The following is a 24,413-nucleotide window of genomic DNA, read 5'->3' as shown; positions in this document are numbered from 1 at the left end:
GTCAGTAACGAGTATTTCCAGCACTTTGTTTCTATTTCAGATTTCCAGCATCTGCAGTATTTTGCTTTTATTATAGCTAGAAACAGACTGTTTCCAGTACTTGAGGGATCTAGAACAAGGGTCCATAGATACAAGATTAAATGTAAGAGTTTTAGAACAGAGAGCAAGAGAAACTTCTTTATAGAGCGGGTTGAAGCTGTAGAATTCACTTCGGGGTTAGTGGCTTAGGCAGAAACTAATTCAAGATTAGATTGGATGGGTAGATGAAGGAAAAGGGGTTGAATGGATTTGGAAACAGAATGAGTAATTGTCATTATTTTTTTACATGGAATGTAAACACTGACACAGACTGGCTGGAACGAATGGCCCGTTTCTGTTTTGTAACTTCTATGCATTGCCTCATGGAGGATCTCACGGGTAAGTCCGATTCTATTCTCTCTCTTTCTTATATACACTCACATTGTCCAATCGGAGTCAGTGGATACCTGATTTTCCACTGCCCCTGCCACCCTCATCACCACCACCACCCCCTCAACACAATATACAGGCTAAGATCATGTGACACAGAATAGACCAAGAATTCAAACTAGGACTTCCTGTTCTGCCTGGCTCAGTCAGTCACTTACTTCCTTTACCTAAACAGCCACTGGGGAGTTACATTTTCATACTTTGGAACCGAATGCCTTTAGACCTTAAGAAAGCTAAACAATTGATTTACTTACAATTTTCTGAAATGCAGGAATCCAGTGTCTTTGTCACAGCTACTGCCAGCTCCGTGCTGGAGTGATGTCTGATGGATTCATCTACCAACCTCACAAGCGCTTGAGCAAGAGCATCCAGGCCACCAACTTTACAAAAGTAGTCTTGTACGTATGCTTAAGAGAAAGTTAGAGAAACAATAAATGCAGTTGCAGTATTGTAATTTGGCTCCTGGAGGAGATGTCAGTATGCGGATAAAAACATTTTCTACTTTTCATATAAGAGTTCATGGGGACTGTATCAAAATCTTAGTGTAATAAACTGCATCTCTCTCTTATCAGCATCTCTGAGCCATATTTTGCTGTTTTCTGTATTAGAGCTTATGGATAGAGACAGCGTGGCAGCAGATGTCTCTTCTTGTGAAATCACAAAACTCTACTCAGTAACATTATGGCCAAGGATCTATCCATTATTCATTGAGCCCACCCATGAGGTCTATAGACAGGAACTCATGTCATTACAAGAGGAAAATTTCTATTAGCAATGTCTGCAACAGAGTCTCTGAGAGGTCCCCCTTTAAACTCATCCTTTAGAATGCAGCCTTCAAAGCACCAGCATAACATTTCAATTCCAGTTATCTTTACAAGCTGTCTGAGCAAGGCTAACAAGCAGTCGTGAATTATGAGCAGCTTTGTACCTTTGACTCAAGATTGCCCAAACTCACTTCTGCCATCTCACTTGTGAGATTTCAAATTGCTACTCTCTACAATCCAATTATAGTAGGTCCTGGATCAAATCACGTGCCCACTATCACAGGGGTATGGTTCATGGTAGCTGTAACTTAAGATGGAAGGTAGGGTGAGGTATATTCAACAATATATTTGATGCTTCGATTCCACTAAGGTTGTATACTTAAGATGCCGCCTGATCAGGGTTACTAGCAGACCAATTTTCAAATGGTCTCTGAGAAGATTCTTAGTTAACCTGCCCGAGTACCTGGTTAGAGTCATAGAGTTAAACAGCCCATCGTGTCCATGCCGGCCATCAAGCACCGGTTCATGGGTATTAGGCAGAGAAAATTAGAAAGGAGACTCACTAAGCCAGGTCCCTATTCCCTTTGCGCTAGATAAGAGTGGCATCAAAACATATACCGTGTTATCTTCCTGAAATTCTGCCTCGTAGACACCCACAAAAAAAAGACAGTAGGCCTTGGAAGCTGCGATCAGCTATTTCAGATTGGAGGATTTGAACAGGGGTGGCCAGCAACCACTTCAGACCTGTAGCAAGGATTCTGACAGAAGCCAAAAGGCTCAGTGCCTTTTGAGAATTTGTGCTGCTGCAGGCCTTTCAGCCAGAAGCACACAAGTTCCATCCTTCTGTATGAGGTGTCCAGCCAATCATTGGGCATTTCTGGGTGAAGACCTGGCCACATAAATGAACTGAACTCAGAAATTTATGAAGCTGAATTCTAACTGAGTGGGGGAAGGGGATTCTGGGGGAAGGGTGTAGGCAGAGGAAAAATGGCCCCTGCAACTCTTTACATATATCACATTATACATATGCAGATAACCCCAAATCTCATACAGCCAGATACTTACAGTTGTTAGCAACTGTGAGTCCAATAAATGCAGAAATGGGCCGGATTACTTCTTGCCTGATGCATTTCTGCAGGCAGTCTTTTGCAAATGGAAAGGCTGCTATACACAGTCTCTGGTTCTCTTCTGTAACAGTTACACATAGATCAGTGCAGATAACACCATAAAAACACGAGTCAATTCAACAATATTCAAATTCCTTTTTTCTAAGCCAGTTTTCTCCCTCCCCCGTCTCCTGAGGATGATGACTCATGCGATGGCAGTTTCACCAGCAATGAGTGCCCTCTGGTGCTTTTTCCGTGTAGCTATTCTTTGTCAGCCTGGACAATGAGTCATCTTAGCTGAGCTGATTCTGTCCTCAACCAATGAGCAGGCACGCACATTTTCTGGGAAGATTTGCTGGATAACAATTGGCAGTGAGAACCCTGATTGATTTTTTTCCCATCTCCCTAGCTGAGGCGAATCATAGTGCTTTATTGCTATATCCAAAGAAACTAACTCATATAGTTTTTTATTTTTATCCTTCCTGCAATGGCTTACTCAAATGAGCAGCAAACATTTTTCAGTTTGTCCATAAGCACAATTATCGGTGCTTTTTTCAAAGGCCTTGGTGGATAATGTTCCCTACACAGAACATTAAATAGTTAACTGCAATGAACACCGACTACTTAAAGAGCAAATCATTCTAGCCGTTTCAATAAAATCAAACCATGCTGACCCTCGGCTCAATGGGTGAATGCACATAAGGTGTAGTTGTACTGTCCAGACAAACAAAGCCCAGTTTGAAACATGGGGTTGAATTTTTGGGGTCCCACCAAAGTTAGGGACAGAGGTGGGGTGCAGGAAGGGGCGGAATTTGAAGATGCCAATCCCCGCATCGGCAATAAACACCAGCTGGCAATGAGGTCAAGATTGTCAGATTTTGGGCCCAGTGATGAAGAAGGCTAACGCCCTCTGCAGGAAAGGAAGAACCTCAAGCATCAGGAGGGCACAGGAGAGGAATGATGGGCAGGAAGACAATGGAGGACAAACCCTCAACACAGGATCTACTGCCAAAGACAGAGTTACCTGGAGATGATTGAGAACCAGTGTCACCGGAGGCTGTGACTCTTCAGCCAGATGGTCATAGACATCTGTGCCCTCGTCACTGAAGACCTTGCACCTCACAAGACTGGTCACTATGCCCTGCCAGTGGCCGTCAAAGTCATTGTAGCCTTGAACTTCTTTGCTTCAGGCTCCTTCCAAGCATCAGCTGGGGACCTTAGTGGCTTCTCAAAAATGGCTGCATATCACTGCATCTCTCACTGGTCACAGATGCCCTCTTTGCCAGAGCTGGACAACACATTCATTTAACAACAGATACGGCCTCACAGGGGCAGAGGGCACTCTGTTTTGCCTCCATCGCTGGATTCCCCTAGGAGAAGGGCATCATCGATAGCAACATGTGGCCATCAAAGGACCCAGCAACCGGCCAGTGAGATCCATCAACAGAAAGGGTGTCCACCCCCTCAACGTCTAACTGGTCTGTGACCACAAGAGCTTCCTCCATGTGTGCACTCGCTTTCCTGGCAGCTGCCATGACTCTTTTATATCCTCTTCAAGTCTAGACAGCCTCAGATCTTCACTCCAACCCCCAAAGTGGGTGGCTGGATCCCAGGGGATAAGGGATATCCCTGAAGAGATGGCTACTCACCCCTCTGCAGGAGCCCCTGACAGAGGGGCAGAGATGATCCAACCAATTCCAGCTGCTCAGTAATACAACCATTAAGCAGACCATTGGGCTTCTTATGATACAATTCCGGTTCCTGGACTGATTGGTCGGGGCCCTCCAAAACCTTCCTGCAAGGGTGTCTGTCATTGTGGTAGCCTGCTGTGCTCTCCATTGCAGGACCCTCCAGAGGTGTGGACCTTGAGGACAGTGAGGCCCGGGAAGGAGACAGCTTATCCAGGGAGGAATGAGAGATGATAGGGCTGGAAGGAGACATATTATCCAGGGAGGAGCAAGAGGTGAGAGGGGAGGAAGATGGATATGATGAACTGAGAGTTGCCCCTGCTGCACAAAAAGGTGACCTCCCTTCCTTTCCCTCACAGCCTCTAGCATTCGATCCAGGTCTGCTCGATGAAGCAAGGCGCTGTCTTGCCCCAGGTGCCAGGCCTCCAGCTCCTCTGTGACATCTCACTTCCCTCTGGTTCAGTGGAAGGCTTTGGCAGATCTCTCCTCAAGACAACCAGCAGCCTCAATGGTGGCTGCCATGGGTGTCAAAATGAGTCCCACATTTCCTCTGATCCTCTTGCATTCCTGCCCCCACTGGCTCGAAGTGGACAGGAAAGCCATCTTAATACCAATTAAGGGCTTTTCCACTCGAAAATCTGAACTTTACAGTCCCCCACCACCACCCTCTTGCCCAGAGGCAGGTTTCTGACCCAAAAATAGGCCAGGCTTCTGTTTCCAGTTTCCATAGCAAATATTCAGCCCCAGATCTGTGCTGAGATAGCAATCACTATTATTGTTACTGTTCTCTCAGCCTCCCTCAGCTTCAGAAAGGGGAAAAATAAACCGGTTTATTGCTGTTGAACTTTATCCAATGAATGCCAACTGGAAATCCACATTTTGTCAGCTCAGATTTTCTGTGATTTTCCTCAGTCAAATAACCTGCCAATAATCAAACTAGACACACATCTGAGGAATGACCACACTTAGGCAATGTGCTCGAGAGTGGGGTAGATGAATTTGGTACCAGAAATGCATGAAGAATTATGAATGGCGCAACGGTCTTCATGAAAAGATAGTAATGCAGCAATTAAAATAAGCGTAGCTCCCCTTTTAATCAGTATACAAATATCCTAAAGAAAAATCTTCAATATAACATCTGAAAGAGGCAAAAATTAAATACCATTTTGTGGATTGTTGACACAAGCACATAGAGTGCTCCCAATGGATGACCACAGCTCGTAGCACTGACCAATATTTTCATGTATGGATTGTTTGTCCAACATTGGGAAACTAGTTCTGGTGAAAAGTAAAAAGAAATTCAAAAATATAAACCAATACTGAAGAAACTGTTCAGGCTTTTCCTTCTCTTTAAGTGCCACTGTAGGTAATTTTCACCTTCACCAATTGGGCAATAAACTGATGGAGTGTATCACCCACCTGTTTTACAACACATCTGATTTTCACTGCCATGGAAATGAAAACAGGTCAGGTTATATAACTGGTGAGAAAACGCTCTGCCATCTATTTCTCAATGGGTTTAAAATTGCAGGTAGTGGATATGCATTTTTTTCATGCATGTGTGAGGAATTGGAAAACATAAATTCGTGAATGTTGGTGGGATATCTGACCGTGAAGGACACTGCAGGTCAGCATGACCAGGTCCTCACCCAGCAACTATACATACAAACCTACCAGTAAGGCATCACTAAACAGTGATATTTATCCCTTTCTAGACTGATTTTGTTCCTGCCTAACCCAGAATGCCAATCATAACAATCCTACTGCCACTTGGCTGAGACGAGATAACCGCACAGGCAGGGGACTGAATTTGGGACATACCATAGTTACATGCTGCTTTAAAAATAGTAAGCAATCAGGACCTATCTCTCAGCAAATTTATGCTGTGGCCCACTTTGGAGCTTCATTTTTGCAGTATCTGAACAACCCCAAAATAGAAATAGTAGCTTAGACTTCACTTAGAGTAATCTCGCTATGTAATATCCTTCTATGAATGAATGGCTAATAGCTTGCCCTTATTTGTGTCACAAAGGCATTGTACAATTAGACAAATAACCTGCTTTTCGAGTACATGTCTGATGCAGTCAACAACAAAAAACTGAATTAGGGAATAATTAGAAACAAATACATGGAGGAGTGAGTTACAGACCAGTTACTCAATCCTGATGAGCAGATGGCAAGTAAAGGTAAAGGAAAATAAAGGTGACTACTGTTACAACCGGGTGAGGAAGGGGTCTCAGGCTCCCCTCTTGCCCCTTTCCTGGTTTGGCCGTAATAGGGTTGAACTTTTAAAACACAGTGATTTTCGCTTATCCCCTCAGTGAGTCCTTTGCTCACTGCACTCTAATTGTTACTGCAAAGGAACCAGACAGGTTTTCTTAGGTTTAAACAAGATGTAAGTTTATTAGCCTTATCACTCTAACTTGGTTAAAAATTACAAAAATAAGCGACGCAACCACACTAGCATGCACACGAGAGAAACACACACACCAATAGATACAGAGGGAAAGAAAGAATTAGGGGATGTTGAAGTACGATTGGCAATAAATAGAATTCAGCTACTGGTTGGTCATGTCCTTGATACAATGTCCTCAATTAAAGTTAAGGTCTTGGAGTTCTCGCTGGGGCCGGGCGCACAATCTGACTTGCTTCTCTGGTACCAGAAGACTGAAGTGGTGCTCTGTCTTGAGGCTTAAGATGCTACCGTGAGTGCCTGGGACTTTGCTTGAGAGAGAGAGACAGAGTAAGCGAAGGGCTTCCTCCTTGATTCTCAACTAGCAGTCTGTTACCTTTCAGTGAGGCACAATTGAAACAATCCCCAGTCTGACCAGCAGGTAAATCATGTGACGATCTCTTTGTTTGAAATAGCAACTTCTCGGAGGGTTGCTCGACTTCAGAGTCTTCCAGACACTCGTGGCGAGGGGTGGTGGAGGTTTCTCTCTTACAAGGTCAATGGCTCTCAGTGTCTTTTGATCATCACTATCAACAAAACCCATCTCGCTAATTGAATCAGGGAGCACTCCCATTGTCTCTCTATGTAACTGTCTCTCAGAATGCAAATATACAACCATGTTTTCAGCTGGTTAGCTCTGTTGGTTTTTTAAAACAAATTATGTGCAGTGTCCTGTAAAAAAGGTTCGAGTAATGTTCCATATGACGAAATTAATATGTTTCCATTTGGCAGGTGTGATTTCCATCACACCACAGATATAAAAGCAAAGCATTTTATTTACTATTAACAACCAAATCTGACAAAGGGGTCATAGAAAAACATAGAAATCACTGAAAAATAGGAGCAGGAGTAGGCCATTCAGCCCTTCAAGCCTGCACCGCCATTCAATACAATCATGGTTGATCATCCAAACTCAGTACCCTGTTCCCACTTTCTCCCCATATCACAGATACAGCCTGGCTTGCTGAGCGTTTCCTGCATTTTCAGTTTTTATTTTAAATATAAGTTATTTCTGCGGTACGAGTTAAATGGTACATGCAAATACATGCTTGACAGGGTAGATGCTGAGAGGTGGTTTCCCATGGCTGGAAAGTCTAGAACTAGGGGTAATACATGTTCTACTCCAGAAAGCCAGGTGGTGAAGGATAGAACTGGAACCAATCTTTACACTTTAAAAAATCTTTCAGCCATACAGAGTCATTAACAAACATGCATCTCCTAACCCAACCACCAGTTTCAGCCAATTCCTATTTATAGCAGCACCAGTGAATCCCCAGTTAATGCCCACTACTTGCAGACAATTAAAAACAATTAATATACGATTAACAATTATCTCAGAATAAGACGTCAGCCATTTAGAACAGGGATGAGGAGAAATTTCTTTACTCACAGGGTTGTGAATTTTAGAATTCTCTACCCCAGAGGGCTGTAGATGCTCAAATCGTTGAGTAGATTCAAGACTGAGATTGATAGATTTTTGGGTACTAACAGTCATAGTGTCATTACGGCACAGGAGGGAGCCATTCAGTCCATTGCGTCCACGTGGGCTCTCATTCCCATTACCCTGCTCTAGCTCTGTAGCCCTGCAAGTTTATTCCCTTCAAGTGCCTATCCGATTTCATTTTAAAATCATTCATTGTCTCCAATTCCACCACGTTCGTGGGTATCTAGTTCCAGGTCATTACCACCCACTGCGTAAAAATGTTCTTCCACACATCCCCCCTGCATCTCTTGCCCAAAACCTTCAATCTGTGTCCCCTAGTCCCTGTTCTAACAGTTAATGGGAACAGCTTTTCTTAGTTTACATTATTGAAACTTGTCATAATCTTGTAATCTAACAAATCTCTCCCCTCAATCTCCTTTGCTCCAAGGAGAACAATCCCAGCTTCTCCGACCTAACCTTGTAGTTAATATCCCCCTCCTTGGAACCATTCTGGTAAATAATCACTGCACCCTCTCAAGGACCCTTACATCCGTCCTAAAGTGTGGTGACCTGAATAAGCTTGACCAGAGCTTTATAAAAATACAACATAACTTCCCTATTTTTGCACTCAATATCTCTGTTTATGAAGCCCAAGATGCCATATGTTTTGCTTACCATTCTTAATATATCCTGCCACCTTCAAGGATCTGTGCACATGGACCCCAAGGTCCTTCTGTCCTTGTACACTATTAAGAACTGTGCCATTGAGTCTTTGTTGCATCTCCCTATTCCTTCTGCCAAATTGTATCACCTCAGAGTTATAGAACATAGAACAGTACAGCACAGTACAGGCCCTTTGGCCCACGATGTTGTGCCAAACTTTTAACCTACTCGAAGATCAAACTAACTACCTACCTTTCATTCTACTATCATCCATGTACCTATCCAAGAGTCGCTTAAATGCCCCTAACGTATCTGCTTCTACTACCACCGCTGGCAGCGCATTCCACGCACCCACCACTCTCTGTGTAAAGAACCTACCTCTGACATCTCCCCGAAACCTTCCTCCAATCACCTTAAAATAATGCCCCCTGGTGATAGCCCTTTCCACCCTGGGAAAAAGTCTCTGACTATCCACTCTATCTATGCCTCTCATCATCTTGTACCCCTCTATCAAGTCACCTCTCATCTTTCTTCGCTCCAATGAGAAAAGCCCGAGCTCCCTCAATCTTTCTTCGTAGGACATGCCCTCCAGTCCAGGCAGCATCCTGGTAAATCTCCTCTGCACCCTCTCTAAAGCTTCCACATCCTTCCTATAATGAGGCGACCAGAACTGAACACAATATTCCAAGTGTGGTCGAACCAGGGCCTTACAGAGCTGCAGCATCACCTCGCGGCTCTTAAACTCAATCCCCCTGTTAATGAAAGCCAACACACCATACGCCTTCTTAACAACCCTATCAACTTGGGTGGCAACTTTGAGCGATCTATGGACATGGACACCAAGATCCCTCTGTTCCTCCACACTACCAAGAATCCTGTCTTTAAGCCTGTATTCCGCATTCAAATTCGACCTTCCAAAATGAATCACTTCACACTTTTCCAGGTTGAACTCCATCTGCCACTTCTCAGCCCAGCTCTGCATCCTGTCAATGTCCCGTTGCAATCTACAACAGCCTTCCACACTATCCACAACTCCAGCAACCTTCGTGTCATCAGCAAACTTGCTAACCCAGCCTTCCACTTCCTCATCCAAGTCATTTATAAAAATCACAAAGAGCAGAGGTCCCAGAACAGATCCTTGTGGAACACCACTGGTCACCGAGCTCCATGCTGAATACTTTCCATCTACTACCTCCCTCTGACTTCTATGGGCCAGCCAATTTTGTATCCAGACAGCCAACTTTCCCTGAATCCCATGCCTCCTTACTTTCTGAATGAGCCTACCATGGGGAACCTTATCAAACGCCTTGCTAAAATCCATATACACCACATCCATTGCTCTTCCTTCATCAATGTGTTTTGTCACATCTTCAAAGAATTCAATAAGGCTTGTGAGGCATGACCTGCCCCTCACAAAGCCATGCTGACTCTCTCTAATCAAACCATGCTTTTCCAAATAATCATAAATCCTGTCTCTCAGAATCCTCTTCACTAATTTGCACACTACCGACGTAAGACTGACTGGTCTATAATTCCCAGGGTTACCCTATTCCCTTTCTTGAACAAGGGAACAACATTTGCCACCCTCCAATCATCCGGTAGTACTCCAGTGGACAGTGAAGATGCAAAGATCGCCAAAGGCGCAGCAATCTCTTCCCTCGCTTCCCGTAATATCCTTGGGTATATCCCGTCTGGCCCCGGGGACTTATCTGTCCTCATATCATTCAAAATTTCCAGCACATCCTCCCTCTTAACCTCAACCTGTTCGAGCATATCAGCCTGTTCCACGCTGTCCTCACAAACGACCAGGTCCCTCTCACTAGTGAATACTGAAACAAAGTATTCATTTAGGACTTCCCCTACCTCCTCCGACTCCAGGCACAAGTTCCCTCCACTATCCCTGATCGGCCCTACCCTCACTCTGGCCATCCTCTTGTTCCTCACATAAGTGTAGAACGCCTTGGGATTTTCCTTAATCCTACCCGCCAAGACTTTTTCATGTTCCCTTCTAGCTCTCCTAAGTCCATTATTCAGTTCCTTCCTGGCTACCTTGTAACTCTCTAGAGCCCTGTCTGATCCTTGCTTCCTCAACCTTAAGTAAACTTCCTTCTTCCTCTTGACTAGCTGTTCCACATCTCTTGTCATCCAAGGTTCCTTCACCCTACCATCCCTTCCCTGCCTCATCGGGACAAACCTATCCAGCAGTCGCAGCAAGTGCTCCCTAAACAACCTCCACATTTCTGTTGTGCATTTCCCTGAGAACATCTGTTCCCAATTTATGCTTCCCCGTTCCTGCCTAATAGCATTGTAATTCCCCCTCCCCCAATTAAATATTTCCCCATCCCGTCTGCTCCTGTCCCTCTCCATGACTATAGTAAAGGTCAGGGAGTTGTGATCACTATCACCGAAACGCGCTCCCACTGAGAGATCTGCCACCTGGCCTGGTTCGTTGCCAAGCACCAAGTCCAACATAGTCTCCCCTCTAGTCGGCCTATCTACATATTGAGTCAGGAAACCTTCCTGGACACACCTGACAAAAACTGCTCCATCCAAACTATTTGCACTAAGGAGGTTCCAATCAATATTAGGGAAGTTGAAGTTACCCATGACAACAACCCCGTTACTTCTGCATCTTTCCAAAATCTGTCTCCCAATCTGTTCCTCCATGTCTCTGTTGCTATTGGGGGATCTATAGAAAACTCCCAACAAAGTGACTGCTCCTTTCCTGTTTCTGACTTCCACCCATAATGACTCAGTAGACAAACCCTCCTCCTCCTCTGTGTATTAAATTCCATCTGACACTTGTCTGTCCATTCTGCTAGCCTATCTGTGTCCAGTTGTAGTTGACTTGTATCATTCTCACTGTCTGCCACACCTCCAAATTTGATATCAGTGGCAAATTTTGAAATTTTACTCTGTATTCCAATATCCAAGTCATTTATATATATCAAAAAAGCAGTGGTCCTAGCACTGAACCTTGGGGAACACCACTACCATCCTCCTATTCCATGACGCTCAATTTTGTTAACCAGCCTTTTGTGTGGTACTTTGTCAAACTCTTTCTTAAAATCCACAGACGACATCTATTGTATTCCCTTCAACAATCTCCTAAGTACTTCATCAAAAAATTCAATCACTTTAGTCAAACGCAATCTGCCTTTTACAAATCTGTGCTGGCTCCCCTTAATTAACTCAAACCTCTCTCCTAGTGCCTCTTAATTTGTTCTCCGATTATTGTTTCTTAAACTTTATCCATCGCTGATGTTAAACTGACCAGCCTGTAGTTACCAGGAACGTCCTTACACCCTTTTTTGGATAAGGGTGTCACATTTGCCACACTCCAATCTTCTGGCACCTTCATAGGAACATAGGAGCAAGAGGAGGCCATTCAGCCCATCGAGCCTGCTCTGCCATTCAATATGATCATGGCTGATCATCCACTTCAATGCCTTTTTCCCACACTATGTCATTGGTATTTAGAAATCTTGTCAATGTCTGCTTTAAACATACTCAATGACTGAGCATCCACAGCCCTCTGGGGTAGAGAATTCCAAAGATTCACAATCCGCTGAGTAAAGAAATTTCTCCTCATCTCTGTCCTAAGTGGCTTCCCCCTTATTTTGAAATTGTGTCCCCTGGTTCTAGACTCCCCAACCAGGGGAAACGTCTTACCTGCATCTACCTTGTCTATCACTTTAAGTATTTTGTAGGTTTCAATGAGATCACCTCTGATTCTTTGAAACTTTGAAGAATACTGGCCCAGTTTCCCCAATCTCTCTTCATAGGACAGTCCCACCATCCTGGGAACAAGGCTGGAGAAAATTGGAAGATAATGGCAAGCCCTTAAAATATCTCCACTCCCATTCCTTTTTGCAACCTGGGATGCAAGCCATCTGGACCAGGCGACTTATCACTCTAACCACAGCCAGACTTTCCAGTACATCCTTTATATCAATTTTCACCCCATCCATTACCTCTACCATCTCCGCTTCTACCAATAGTTTATCAACATCCTTTCCTTAGTAAACACCAATACAAAATACTCATTAAGCATTCCAGCCTTGCCCAGCACCTCTTACTACCTACTTACAATTTACATGTTGGTAGTAGTTTTTTGGGGTTCCCTCTTATTTTAAATGCCATTCTATTCTCATATCCTCTCTTTGCCAGTTTTATTTTCCTATTCACCTCCCCTCTCAACTTATTGCATTTGGCCTAGTTCGCACTTGAAGAATTCACCTGACATGCATCATGCACCCTCTTTTTTATTTCATCATATTCTCTATCTCCCTCATCATCCAGAGCACTGGCTTTGGTTCGCCTACCTCTTGCCCTTGTTGGAATGTACCTAGTGTGTACCTGAAACATCTCCCCCTTAAAGATCACCCATTGTTCCGTTAGTTTTTCCTGTTAGTCATTGGTTCCATTTTACCCTGGCTAGATCCCCTCTCTTCCCATTGAAGTTAGCCCTCTTCCAAGTTAGACGTTTTACTTTAGATTGTTCCTTCTTGTTCTTCATTTCTAATCTAAATCTTATGATACGATGATCACTCTTACCCAAGAGTTTCCCCACAGACACCTGGCCTTTCCCAGCATCAAATCCAGCAATGCCTCCTTCTTACTGGGACCGAGAATATACTGGTCAAGGAAGTTCTCCTGAACATATTTCAGAAATTCCCCCCACTCCTTACTTTAACATTATTTCAACTGATGTTTAGGTAAAGTTCCCCAATATCATATCTATAGTTCTTGCATATCTCTTTGATTTCCCTGCAGATTTGCTCCTCTATGTACCTTTCACTATTTGGAGGTCTATAAAATAGCCCCAGTAGCGTAATCATACCCTTTTTGCTTCTCAACTCTAACCAAATGGATTCTTGACACCTCAAGGTTATCCTCCCTTTCCAATGCTACAATGACTTCCCTAATCAATATGAACATACGAATTAGGAGCAGGAGTAGGCCACTCGGCCCCTTGAGCTTGCTCCGCCATTCAAGACCATGGCTAATTGGTTGTAACCTCCACTCCACATTCCCATCTACCCCCAATAGCCTTTCACCCCCTCATCAAGTCTCTATTTACTTCTACCTTAAACATATTCAAAGACTCTGCTTCCACTGCCTTTTGAGGAAGAGAGTTCCAAAGACTCACGACCTTTTGAGAGAAAAAAATTCCTCCATATCTCTGTCTTAAATGGGTGACCCCTTATTTTTAAACAGTGACCCCTAGTTCTAGATTCTCCCACAAGAGGAAACATCCTTTCCACATCCACCCTGTCAAGACCCCACAGGATCTTATGTTTCAATCAAGTCGCCTCTTGCTCGTCTAAATTCCAGTGGATGCAAGCCTAGCCTGTCCAACTTTTCCTCGTAAGACAACCCACCCAGTCCAGGTATTAGTCTAGTAAACCTTCTCTGAACTGCTTCCAAAGCATTTACATCCTGCCTTAAATAAAGAGACCAATACTGTACACAGTACTCCCGATGTGGTCTCACCAATGCCCAATATAATTGAAGCATAACCTCCCTACTTTTGCATTCAGTTCCCCTCGCAATAAACAATAACATTCTATTAGTTTTCCTAATTACTTGCTGTACCTGCAAACTAACCTTTTGCAATTCATGCACTAGAACACACAGATCCTTCTGCATCTGAGCTCTGCAATCTCTCACCATTTTGATAATATGCTTCTTTTTTATTCTTCCTGCCAAAATGGACAATTTCACATTTTCTCACATTATACTCCATTTGCCAGATCGTTGCCCACTCACTTAACCTATCTATATCCCTTTGTAGCCCTCTTATGTCCTCTTCACAACTTAATTACAGGATCTGGCCAAAGTGAACTGGGAGCAGCTATTTGTAGGAAAGTCGACATCAGATCAGTGGGAGTCATTCAAAGAGGAAATAGTGAGAGTTCACAGCCAACATGTACCCATTAAGGTGAAGGGTAGGACTAACAAGTCCAGGGAACCCTGGATGTCAAGGGATATAGAGATTGGATCTGTAAAAAAAAGGAGGCTTATGGCAGATTCAGAGTGCTGACAACAGTGGAGGCACTAGAGGAGTATAGAAAGTGTAGGGGGGTACTTAAAAAAGTAATTCGGAGAGCCAAGAGAGGACATGAAAAAACACTGGCAGGCAAGATAAAGGAAAATCCTAAGGCATTTCGTAAGTATATCAAGGGCAAGAGGATAACCAGGGAAAGAGTAGGGCCCATTAGGGACCAAAGTGGCAATCTGTGTGTGGAGCCGGAGGACATAGGTGAGGTTTTAAATTATTATTTTGCATCTGTGTTCACTATGGAGAAGGACGATATAGATGTAGAGATCAGGGAGGGTGATTGTGATATACCTGAACATATTAGCATTGAAAGGGAGGAAGTATTAGCTGTTTTAGCAGGCTTAAAAGTGGATAAATCCCCAGGCCCAGATGAGATGTATCCCAGGTTGCCATGTGAAGCAAGGGAGGAGATTGCAGGGGCTCTGGCACAAATTTTCAAATCCTCTCTGGCCATAGGAGAGGTACCAGAGGATTGGAGGACAGCGAATGTGGTACCATTATTTAAGAAGGGTATCAGGGATAAAGTAGGTTAGCACAGGCTGGTGAGTCTAACATCAGTGGTTGGGAAACTATTGGAAAACATTCTGAGGGACAGGATTCATCTCCACTTGGAGAGGCAGGGATTAATCAAGGATAGTCAGTATGGCTTTGTCAGGGGAAAGATCATGTCTGACTAACTTGATTGAATTTTTTGAGGCGGTGACAAAATGTATAGACGAGGGTAAAGCAGTTGATGTAGTCTGCATGGACTTCAGGAAGGCTTTTGATAAGGTCCCACATGGGAGATTGGTTAAGAAGGTAAGAGCCCATTGGATCCAAGGCAATTTGGCAAATTGGATCCAAAATTGACTTAGTGGCAGGAGGCAGAGGGTAATGGTCGAGGGTTGTATTTGTGAGTGGAAGCCTGTGACCAGTGGTGTACCGCAGGGATCGGTGCTGGGTCCCTTGCTGTTTGTAGTGTACATTAATGATTTAGACATGAATATAGGAGGTTTGATCAGTAAGTTCACAGGTGACACGAAAATTGGTGGTATAGTGAGGAGGAAAGCCTTAGATTACAGGACGATATAGATGGGCTGGTAAGATGGGCACAGCAGTGACAAATGGAATTTAATCCTGAGAAGTGTGAGGTGATGCATTTTGGGAGGTCTAACAAGGCAAGGGAATATACAATGAATGGTAGGACCCTAGGAAGTACAGAAGGTCAGAGGGACCTTGGTGTACTTGTCCATAGATCACTGAAGGCAGCAGCACAGGTAGATAAGGTGGTTAGGCCTAAAAAAAATCTGTTCCCTCTCTTAGTATCTAGTTTGTACCATGTTAAAACTATTTTAATTAATGCATGCACACTTGCTCTTGCTAATACTCTTATTAATTCACTTGCTGTTATACTTACCCTGATTGAAATTTTTAATTTCCCAGCTCCTATCTTAAACAAATGCCCTAGTTTAGAGAGAGAACAAGAGAAATCCTCACCCACCAATTACTTACCTGCTTTCCTATGATGTCATATTTTGATTTCCCCCCCCCCCCCCCCTCCCCTTTTTTTGAATGCGCTTGCTCTGACTCCCTGCCTCCACTTTTAACAGTTGGTCTCCGGCACTGCTCTCTCTCTTTCCCGCTGATTCCTGCCACCGCTTCTAACTGTGGGTCTCCGGCACTGTGTTCTCTCAGGCTCACTCTCGGGGATATGAGGGAAGGGCAGGAAAGTAGAGTTAAGGTCCAAGATCAGACATTATCTTACTGAATGGTGGACCAGACTCAAGGTCCCACATGGCCTATTCCTGCTCCTTTTTCTGATGTTCTTAATTTTAAACAAAGTGAAAACAGAACTTAGGGCCCTATTGCTTTATTTTGTTATTATTTCTGAATAGTTTCAGTAGGTAGTTTCTTAAAATTTAAAACTTATAAAAAAGCAATTGAAGTTCTTCAAGTAACTTTTTGGTAAATGCCCCAGCCTGCACTGAGCTAAAATGACCTGACAGCCCAGGTTTGATTGCTAGTCTATGCTAAGTTATCTGACCTCAACCAGGGCACCAGTTGAGGTGCTACAAATGCCTTCAGTGTCCCTGTGCTAGAAAGGGGCAATTACTCAAGGTTTCCCACTATCTGCATAAGTTGACATTGTGTGAAGAAAGATAATGTGCTTCCATGATAACCTACCAACACTCACTGTCTGTAGTCAAGCATTGACGTGCGATACTGAAAACAATTTTTGTCTGTGGAACTGTACCCGTTTGCCAGGATTGTTCAGAGTTTTCAGGCAGAGGAAAAGGAGAAAATTAGCTCCATAAAAATATTGTGGGCTGCTGGTCCATCAGGTTCAACTCTCATTCACAAACCGAGCCTGAGGCTGGGTGGGTCAGCCTCTGACCACCTGACATTGCGCCAAATTCTATCTGCTTATTTACCTCTTGACTTTACACGGGTTAACTCTTTGGTTAAAATAGCAGTCAAAGGATGTTGTTGTGAATACATTAAACCTTCATACCATAATATTGTGCAATATAATTTCCAAGGCCATATCTTTCATTCCTTCATTCTCCAGAAAAACATCTAGCTGTGTCCTGAAGCCACTTACACTGTTTGCTTCAAGGCCTGCCCGTGTAACTTGTTCTATACCTCGATTACTCTTTGCATACAAAGGATCTTCCTGCTTTCTCTTTTTATGAATTTTTAACTCCTTTGGTGTTTCAATGAAATGCGCACACTAATTTTGTTAATTCCCTTCATAATTTTGAATGGACCAAAGATTCATTTTCATGGTATCAAATTCCAGAGTACAATTCAGACTATTACCTGCGTGAATAACAATTTAAAAAATGTTATGGAAATGTGTGAGGTTGTCCACTTTGGCAGGAAGAATAGAAAACCAGAATATTGTTTGCATGACGAGACTGCAAAATGCTGCAATACAGAGGAATCTGGGTGTCCTTGTACATGAATCACAAGAAGTTAGCATGCAGGTACTTACTGCAAGGGGGATGGAGTATAAAAGTAGGAAAGTCTTGCTACATCTGTACAGGGCATTGGCGAGACTACACATGAGTATTGTGTACAATTTTGGTCTCCTTACTTAAGGAGGGATACACTTGCATTGGAAGCCGGTCAGAGAAGTTTCACTAGGCAGATTCCTGGGATAAAAGGGTTGTCTGATGAGGAAAGGTTGAACAAGTTGCGCCAATGCTCATTGGAGCTGAGAAGAATGAGAGGTGATCCTATCGAAACATATAAGATTCTGAAGGGACTTGACAGGGAAGATGCTGAGAGGTTGTTTCCCTTCTTGGGGGAATCCAGAACTAGGAGGCAAGGTGCAAAGGGGTCTCCTTTTAAGATGTGGAAGAATTTCTTCTCTGAGGATCATTAATCTTTGGAATTCTCTTCTCCAGAGAGCAATGGAGGCTGGGTCACTATATTGTGACAACCCAGCGAGATAGGGGTCTCAGCCTTCATCTGGTCTTACCGTAACAGGGTTTTACTTTAAACACACCGTTTTCTTAGCTCCCCCTTAGTGAATCCTTGTTTACTGCTTTCCAATTGTAAGGCAAAGAAACCAACCAAACAGGTTTTCTTAGGTTTAAAGAAAGATTGAACTTTATTCAACTTAAACTCTAATTCGGTTAATGCCTATGGATATGTGATGTGCCCATGTTAGCATGCATATGTGATACACACATGCAGATACAGAAGAGAGCAGAAGAAATAAAGTGGAAAAGTTTGAGGCATTATCTGAAGATGGTTTTGGTTACTGTTCTTCGAGCTCGCTGCGGAGTCCTTGATTGTAGGTAGATCTTGCTTTTTGTTTGGGGCCAGGATTCTTCTAAAACCTTTTTCGAAGTAGGAGACATTTCTCGCTTGAGGTTTACTTCTTCAGTGGATTTGGAGTTCTGTGAGAAAGAGATGGGAGCTGACAGGAAAGGCTGTGGCGAGCCAGCCAGGACAGGTCTTTACAGTCCAGGAGCAAACAGTCTCTCTCTCTCTCTCTAGCTGTTTGTACAAGATGCACTGCAGCAATGCACCAAGGCTCCTTAAACAGCACCGTCCAATCCCGCGACCTCTACCAACTAGAAGGACAAGGGCAGCAAATGCATGGGAACACCACCACCTGCAAGTTCCCCTCCAAGTCACACACCATCCTGACTTGGAACTATATCGCCTTTCCTTCACTGTCGCTGGGTCAAAATCCTGGTACTCCCTGCCTAAGAGCACTGTGGGTTTACCTACCTCAAATGGACTGCAGTGGTTCAAGAAGACAGTTCACCAACACCTTCTCAAGGGCAATTAGGGATGGGCAATAAATGCTGGCCTGCCCAGCGACGCCCACATCCCTGAATGAATAAAAAAATTCAAAAAAACTCAGGTTGCCCAGCAGGTTAGTCATGTGACTAGCAGTTTGACGACGTCTGTTCATGGATTCGGCCATCTTAGCAGTCATCCTGGAATGTGAGCTTCCTCACCTTCAGTGTCTGGTGATCAAAGTCCATTGTGGGTGAAATGTGTCAGGGAATGGTCTTTTGTCTCCACAAGGACTGTCTATTAAACTGTAAATGTTTTTTCCAGCCATGGCATGGCTCATCTGTTTAACAAGTCATTTCCTCGCTCCAGCAACAGTTAAAAATCAATGTTCATGTGACAAAATTAATATGCCTCATTCTTGGCAGGTGGGGGTCTGCATGACACCTCCACACCCAGCAGAATGAAATGTGATTTTTAAAAAGAGGATTTCATTAAAAGGGTCGAGAGAGAAAATATAAGATACAGGGGAAAAACACGCATCTCACTCTCATTCATTCATAAGACCTAAAATTTCTTACAGCCTATCTTTTCTTGGTGGCAGTGCTGCTTTAACTACCCCTTTTTTGGCATCCCAATGAACATGCGTTTTTTGGGGCAGTTTTTTTTTCAGTTTGCACATTTCCATTACTGCCTAAGGGTGCTTTGTTCTTGTTGAGGTCTGCAGGGGTGGGGAGAGGTTAGGTTTAATTAGCCCTAGGTTGGAGTTCTGTTCAGGAGCAGCGACAGTGGGCAGTTCCACTCTGAACTCTCTTTCACTGCCTTGATGACTTATGCAAGGGCCTTTCACCTCAGGGGATGGCTGGTTCCGTTTTTCCTGACAGTGGGGGAAGATCCTTTGCTAATCTTCTATTTGTCCTCTGGGACACTCCTGCTTGGAGGTATTTGTGCAGAATCTACAGCACTCCCCTGGGGCACTTCGACTAGGTGAGGCATCACCTTCATAGTTTCTCTGCCTCAAAAAAGTCTTTCTTTGTCTCTGCAGGTTCCTGCAAATGCCGTTCGCAACTCTGGTGGGGTGCTTCTAGTGTCTGCATTTACATAGGAGGATGTGGGGTCTAACTATAGGGGCTTGCATCCGGGATTCCTCCCAGACTTCCTATAATCTGCCACCTTAGTCACTTTTTCCCCTTCCCTGTCTAACCTTTTGCCAGCCTTGTGCCTGCCTGACCCCTTCTGTTCTCAGCGGGGGTCTCTCACAGTTCACCAGCCTTATGCTGGAGGGTCCTCCTGACCCTGGTACAGGAATTAGGGGTGCATGTTTCACTGTAGGTTGGGGTTTCCCCTCAACCTGGCACGTGACAACTCCTGCAGTACTCCACCACATCTTTGTGGAGTTTAGGCCCGTCAAACTGCTGTCTTATGCGGGCTTTGGTCTTTCGTATACTGGCATGTACAGCCACTGTAGTCTCGTGGGCCCTTCTTAATATTTCTCTCTGGTACCTCTGCGGCACCACTAAATGGTGAACTACTGCCCACCCCTTGCTCTCAGGTCTGTGACGAGAACTCCATTTTCTCATCAGTACCTCATTTGTTAAATAGGAGCAGTCAGGGACTCCCTCTGCTTCACTTTCAGACTGGGCAGTCTGTGCTCATTCTTGCAATACTGGGTCAGCTCGCTGAGCCACAGCTAGGGAAAATTCATTTAATTCTTCTAACTTTCCAAAGAAAATCTTGGACAGGCAGACCTCGTGGTCATCTGCCTGCAGTGCCAATTCAGTCTCCTCTGGGGGAGCTGGTGTGATCATGGCCTGATTCATTACACATTCAGGGAAACGACAGGGGACCATCTCCTGCCACTGCCCTCTCTCTCTGACCTCCTGCGGTCTTTCTTTCACTACTGGAGAGGCTACCACCTTCATCCCCCACCAGATCATTACCTAGGAGCAGGTCAACCCCATCCACAGACAAACTAGGGACAATCCCTATGGTCACCTGTCCCGACACTTCAAGTACACCCAGTGTAAATATACAGGCATACACTGCCCTCCAATACCATTCACCACCATTCTGGTGTTCACAGTACTCTCGGGGGAAAGGTCAGGCCTTTTCCCAGTAAAAGGGATCTAGTTGCCTCTGTGTCACTGAGAATTACTATGGGCTTGCTTGCCCCATTCCAGGGGTATGGGGTTACTTTCCCTTCAGACACAAAACCTTGATAACTTTCAAGAATCCTATTAAATCTTCCTGCACTTTTAGTAGTAAGCTTCCTGGGTCTCACTGCAGCTAAAGCCACAGCTTATTCTGCTGTGCTTTCCATCACGGTCCCTTCTTCACTGAGCGGGTGTGCCCTGATTAACCCTACAGGTTTTCCCTTTAGTTTCCAGCAGTCAGCTTTTAGATGACCTACTTTATTACAATGGAAGCACACAGGTCTCCGGGTCTCACTCCTGCTCACAGCACCTTCCTTTTTGGCTAGAGGAGGGCCCCCGTGTCACCTGCTTTTCATTCTCCCCCAAGACTGCTTGGGTTCCTAGCACCTTCCCATCCTTTGTCCTTTTCGGATTTGTGGGGTGACTAGGAAAGGTTCTCCCCTGGGAAACCAAATTATAAATTAAAGAAAACTCATCAGTCAGAACAGCTGCTTGCCAGGCTCTCTGAATCTTCTGCTCCTCTACATGGGTCTTTATGGAGAGTGGGAGTGAGTGTTTAAATTCCTGTAACAGAATTACTTCTCTGAGATTCTCATAGCTGAGCTGTACTTTAAGAGCCCTCAGCCACTGGTCAAAAACCAGGTGCTTACTTCTTTCAAACTCCAGATAAGTTTTATTAGCTCGCTTCTTGAAGGTTTTAAACTTTTGGCAATAGGCTTCAGACACCAATTCATATGCCCCGAGGATATCAATTTTGGTCAGTTTGTAATTTGATGAACTCTCATCTGGCAAGAGGGAATAAACCTCATGGGCTTTTCCGGTTAGCTTGCTTGTTAATGAAAGAGGCCAAGTCTCAGCTGGCCATTTTAGCTGCTTAAAAGCTTCCACATCTTCCTCATTGGATTTTGGGATTAGTTGAGATAGTGTTAACAATTCTGTACCCAGCCCTGAATTATACTTCTCCATATTGGCCATGCTTTCACTGGGGTTACTCTGTCACCCCCTAGCTAACTCAAGCCACTTCAGCTCTCTTTCTTTGCATTCTTTCTGGAATATTCTTTCTCTCTCTCCTGCCTCTCTTTGTCTTCATGTTCCTTCTGGAAAGCGCTTTCTTTCTTCCTCGCTTCTAATTCAAGTTTCCTTTGCTCCAATTGTATCTTTGCTAGCAATACCCTGTTGGAGTCTACTTAATACGCTGTTTCTGCTTCTTCAGATTCAAGGGAAAAAATGGTTGACCACTAACCTTAGGAGTTCAGACTTCCTAGCTTTGCCACATACAGTGATCCCACACTGCTCAGCCATTTTCAATTCCTTCATAGACAGTGCTTTTAACTTATCCCAAATTATTTCACCCTGGCCTGGGGAGCTACTAGCTTCAGTTGCAGACATGTTAGTATTCGAGCACACACAACCACAAGAAAACCTGTATTGAAATCTTGCTCTTTTTTGATTGTAACAATTTGGCTTCCTACTTCCAATTTCTCTTGTTTGTCTGAGAGTAAAATCCAGGACGGGACCCCTCAAATTTCTGTTACGACCCAATGGGAAAGGGGTCTAGGGTTCCCTCTCAGCCTTCACCTGGTCTCACCGTAACAAGGTTCTATTTTAAACACACTGTTTTCTTAGCTCCCTCTTCGTGAAACCTTGTTCATTGCTTTCCAATTGTAAGGCAAAGAAACCAGCCAAAGGGCAGCACAGTGGTTAGCACCGTAGCCTCACAGCTCCAGCAACCCAGGTTCAGTTCTGGGTACTGTCTGTGCGGAGTTTGCAAGTTCGCCCTGTGACTGTGTGGGTTTCCGCCGGGTGCTCCAGTTTCCTTCCACAGCCAAAGACTTGCAGGTTGCTAAGTAAATTGGCCATTGTATATTACCCCTAGTGTAGGTAGGTGGTAGGAGAATGGTGGGGATGTGGTAGGGAATATGGGATTAATGTAGGATTAGTATAAATAGATGGTTGTTGGTCAGCACAGACTCTGTGGGCTGAAGGGCCTGTTTCAGTGCTGTATCTCTCAATAAATAAACAGGTTTTCTTAGGTTTAAAAGAAGAAAAGTTGAACTTTATTAAACTTAAATAAAAATAAAAAAAATAAACCCTAATTTGATTAACCCAGATTAGCATGCATATGCGATACACACATGCAGATAGAGACAGAAAAGAGCAGAAGAAATAAACTGGAAATGTTTCAGACAATATCTGAAGATGATTTTGGTTACTGTTCTTCGAGCTCACTATAGAGTCCTTGATTTTAAGTAGTGTCATGGTCCTGTAGTTTTTTTTTCGGAATATGCGGTTTGCCTTGAAGGCCTGTAAGGGATCAGTATTGCTTTAAGAGCCGGAAAGCCTTAAGAGTTATAGGAAGGTGCATTTTCGTTGACTTAGAAACAGCCATTTGGAGACTGCGACTCAAAGGGTGCATTCTCCATACCATGGAAACAGCCACTGGGAGTGAATCTCATGCGATACATTTGTTACAATTCAGTTTTGAACTGGCTATTAGTGAAAGATAGTTTGTTCTAACAGAACACACACATAGAAGACACAGACAGCTGTGATGAGCACACCTGAAAAAGCTCTCAACCATTTAAACTGAAGGAAGAGGATTTTTAGTCTGTTTATTATTCTCTCAAAATTCTAAGAAAAAGTCAAGCCAAAGCATAGATCTCTGGTAATTTAAGTTGAAGAAAGGGAAGTTAGACTGTGACAATCTTTTATCACTAAAAAACTCTAAAAGACAGCTTGATTCCATTGAAAGTGTTTGCAAGTTGTTAATTGTTGAAATTCGCTGGAGAAGGAAAGCAACATCCTGAGGACTTCGAGCAACATCCTGTGAAGACGTCAAGCAACGCTGGACTGTAAATTTGCACAGACTCTAATTTTTTTCTTTTTCAAATGTTGTTTATATCTTCATTGTGTTTAAGAATTTAGTTTTCAAAATGGAGACGTGTGACCAGTGGTGTTCCACAGGGATCCGTGCTGGGACCACTGTTGTTTGTGATATACATAAATGATTTGGAGGAAAGTATAGGTGGTCTGATTAGCAAGTTTGCAGACGACACTAAGATTGGTGGAGTAGCAGACAGTGAAGGGGACTGTCAGAGAATACAGCAGAATATAAATAGATTGGAGAGTTGGGCAGAGAAATGGCAGATGGAGTTCAATCAGGGCAAATGCGAGGTGATGCATTTTGGAAGATCCAATTCAAGAGTGAACTATACAATAAATGGAAAAGTCCTGGGGAAAATTGATGTACAGAGAGATTTGGGTGTTCAGGTCCATTGTTCCCTGAAGGTGGCAACGCGGGTCAATAGAGTGGTCAAGAAGGCATACGGCATGCTTTCCTTCATCGGACGGGGTATTGAGTACAAGAGTTGGCAGGTCATGTTACAGTTGTATAAGACT

General features: G+C 43.8%; 1 protein-coding gene across 1 annotated transcript in view; it reads right to left on the bottom strand.

Annotated features, from left to right (window-relative positions):
- Positions 1-24,413, bottom strand: part of terb1 (telomere repeat binding bouquet formation protein 1) — a 131,735-nt gene that overhangs the window by 92,217 nt on the left and 15,105 nt on the right. Inside the window, exons 5-7 of the mRNA XM_068049861.1 lie at positions 5,189-5,304; positions 2,298-2,420; positions 723-875 (exon numbers count right to left, since the gene is read on the bottom strand). Of these exons, the coding sequence (XP_067905962.1) occupies positions 723-875; positions 2,298-2,420; positions 5,189-5,304 (392 nt within the window). The remainder of the gene's footprint in view (positions 1-722; positions 876-2,297; positions 2,421-5,188; positions 5,305-24,413) is intronic.

The sequence above is a fragment of the Heterodontus francisci genome, chromosome 17 (genome assembly GCF_036365525.1).
Source record: "Heterodontus francisci isolate sHetFra1 chromosome 17, sHetFra1.hap1, whole genome shotgun sequence".
Lineage (NCBI taxonomy): Eukaryota > Metazoa > Chordata > Chondrichthyes > Heterodontiformes > Heterodontidae > Heterodontus > Heterodontus francisci.
This window is presented reverse-complemented; position numbering and strand designations above follow the sequence as displayed.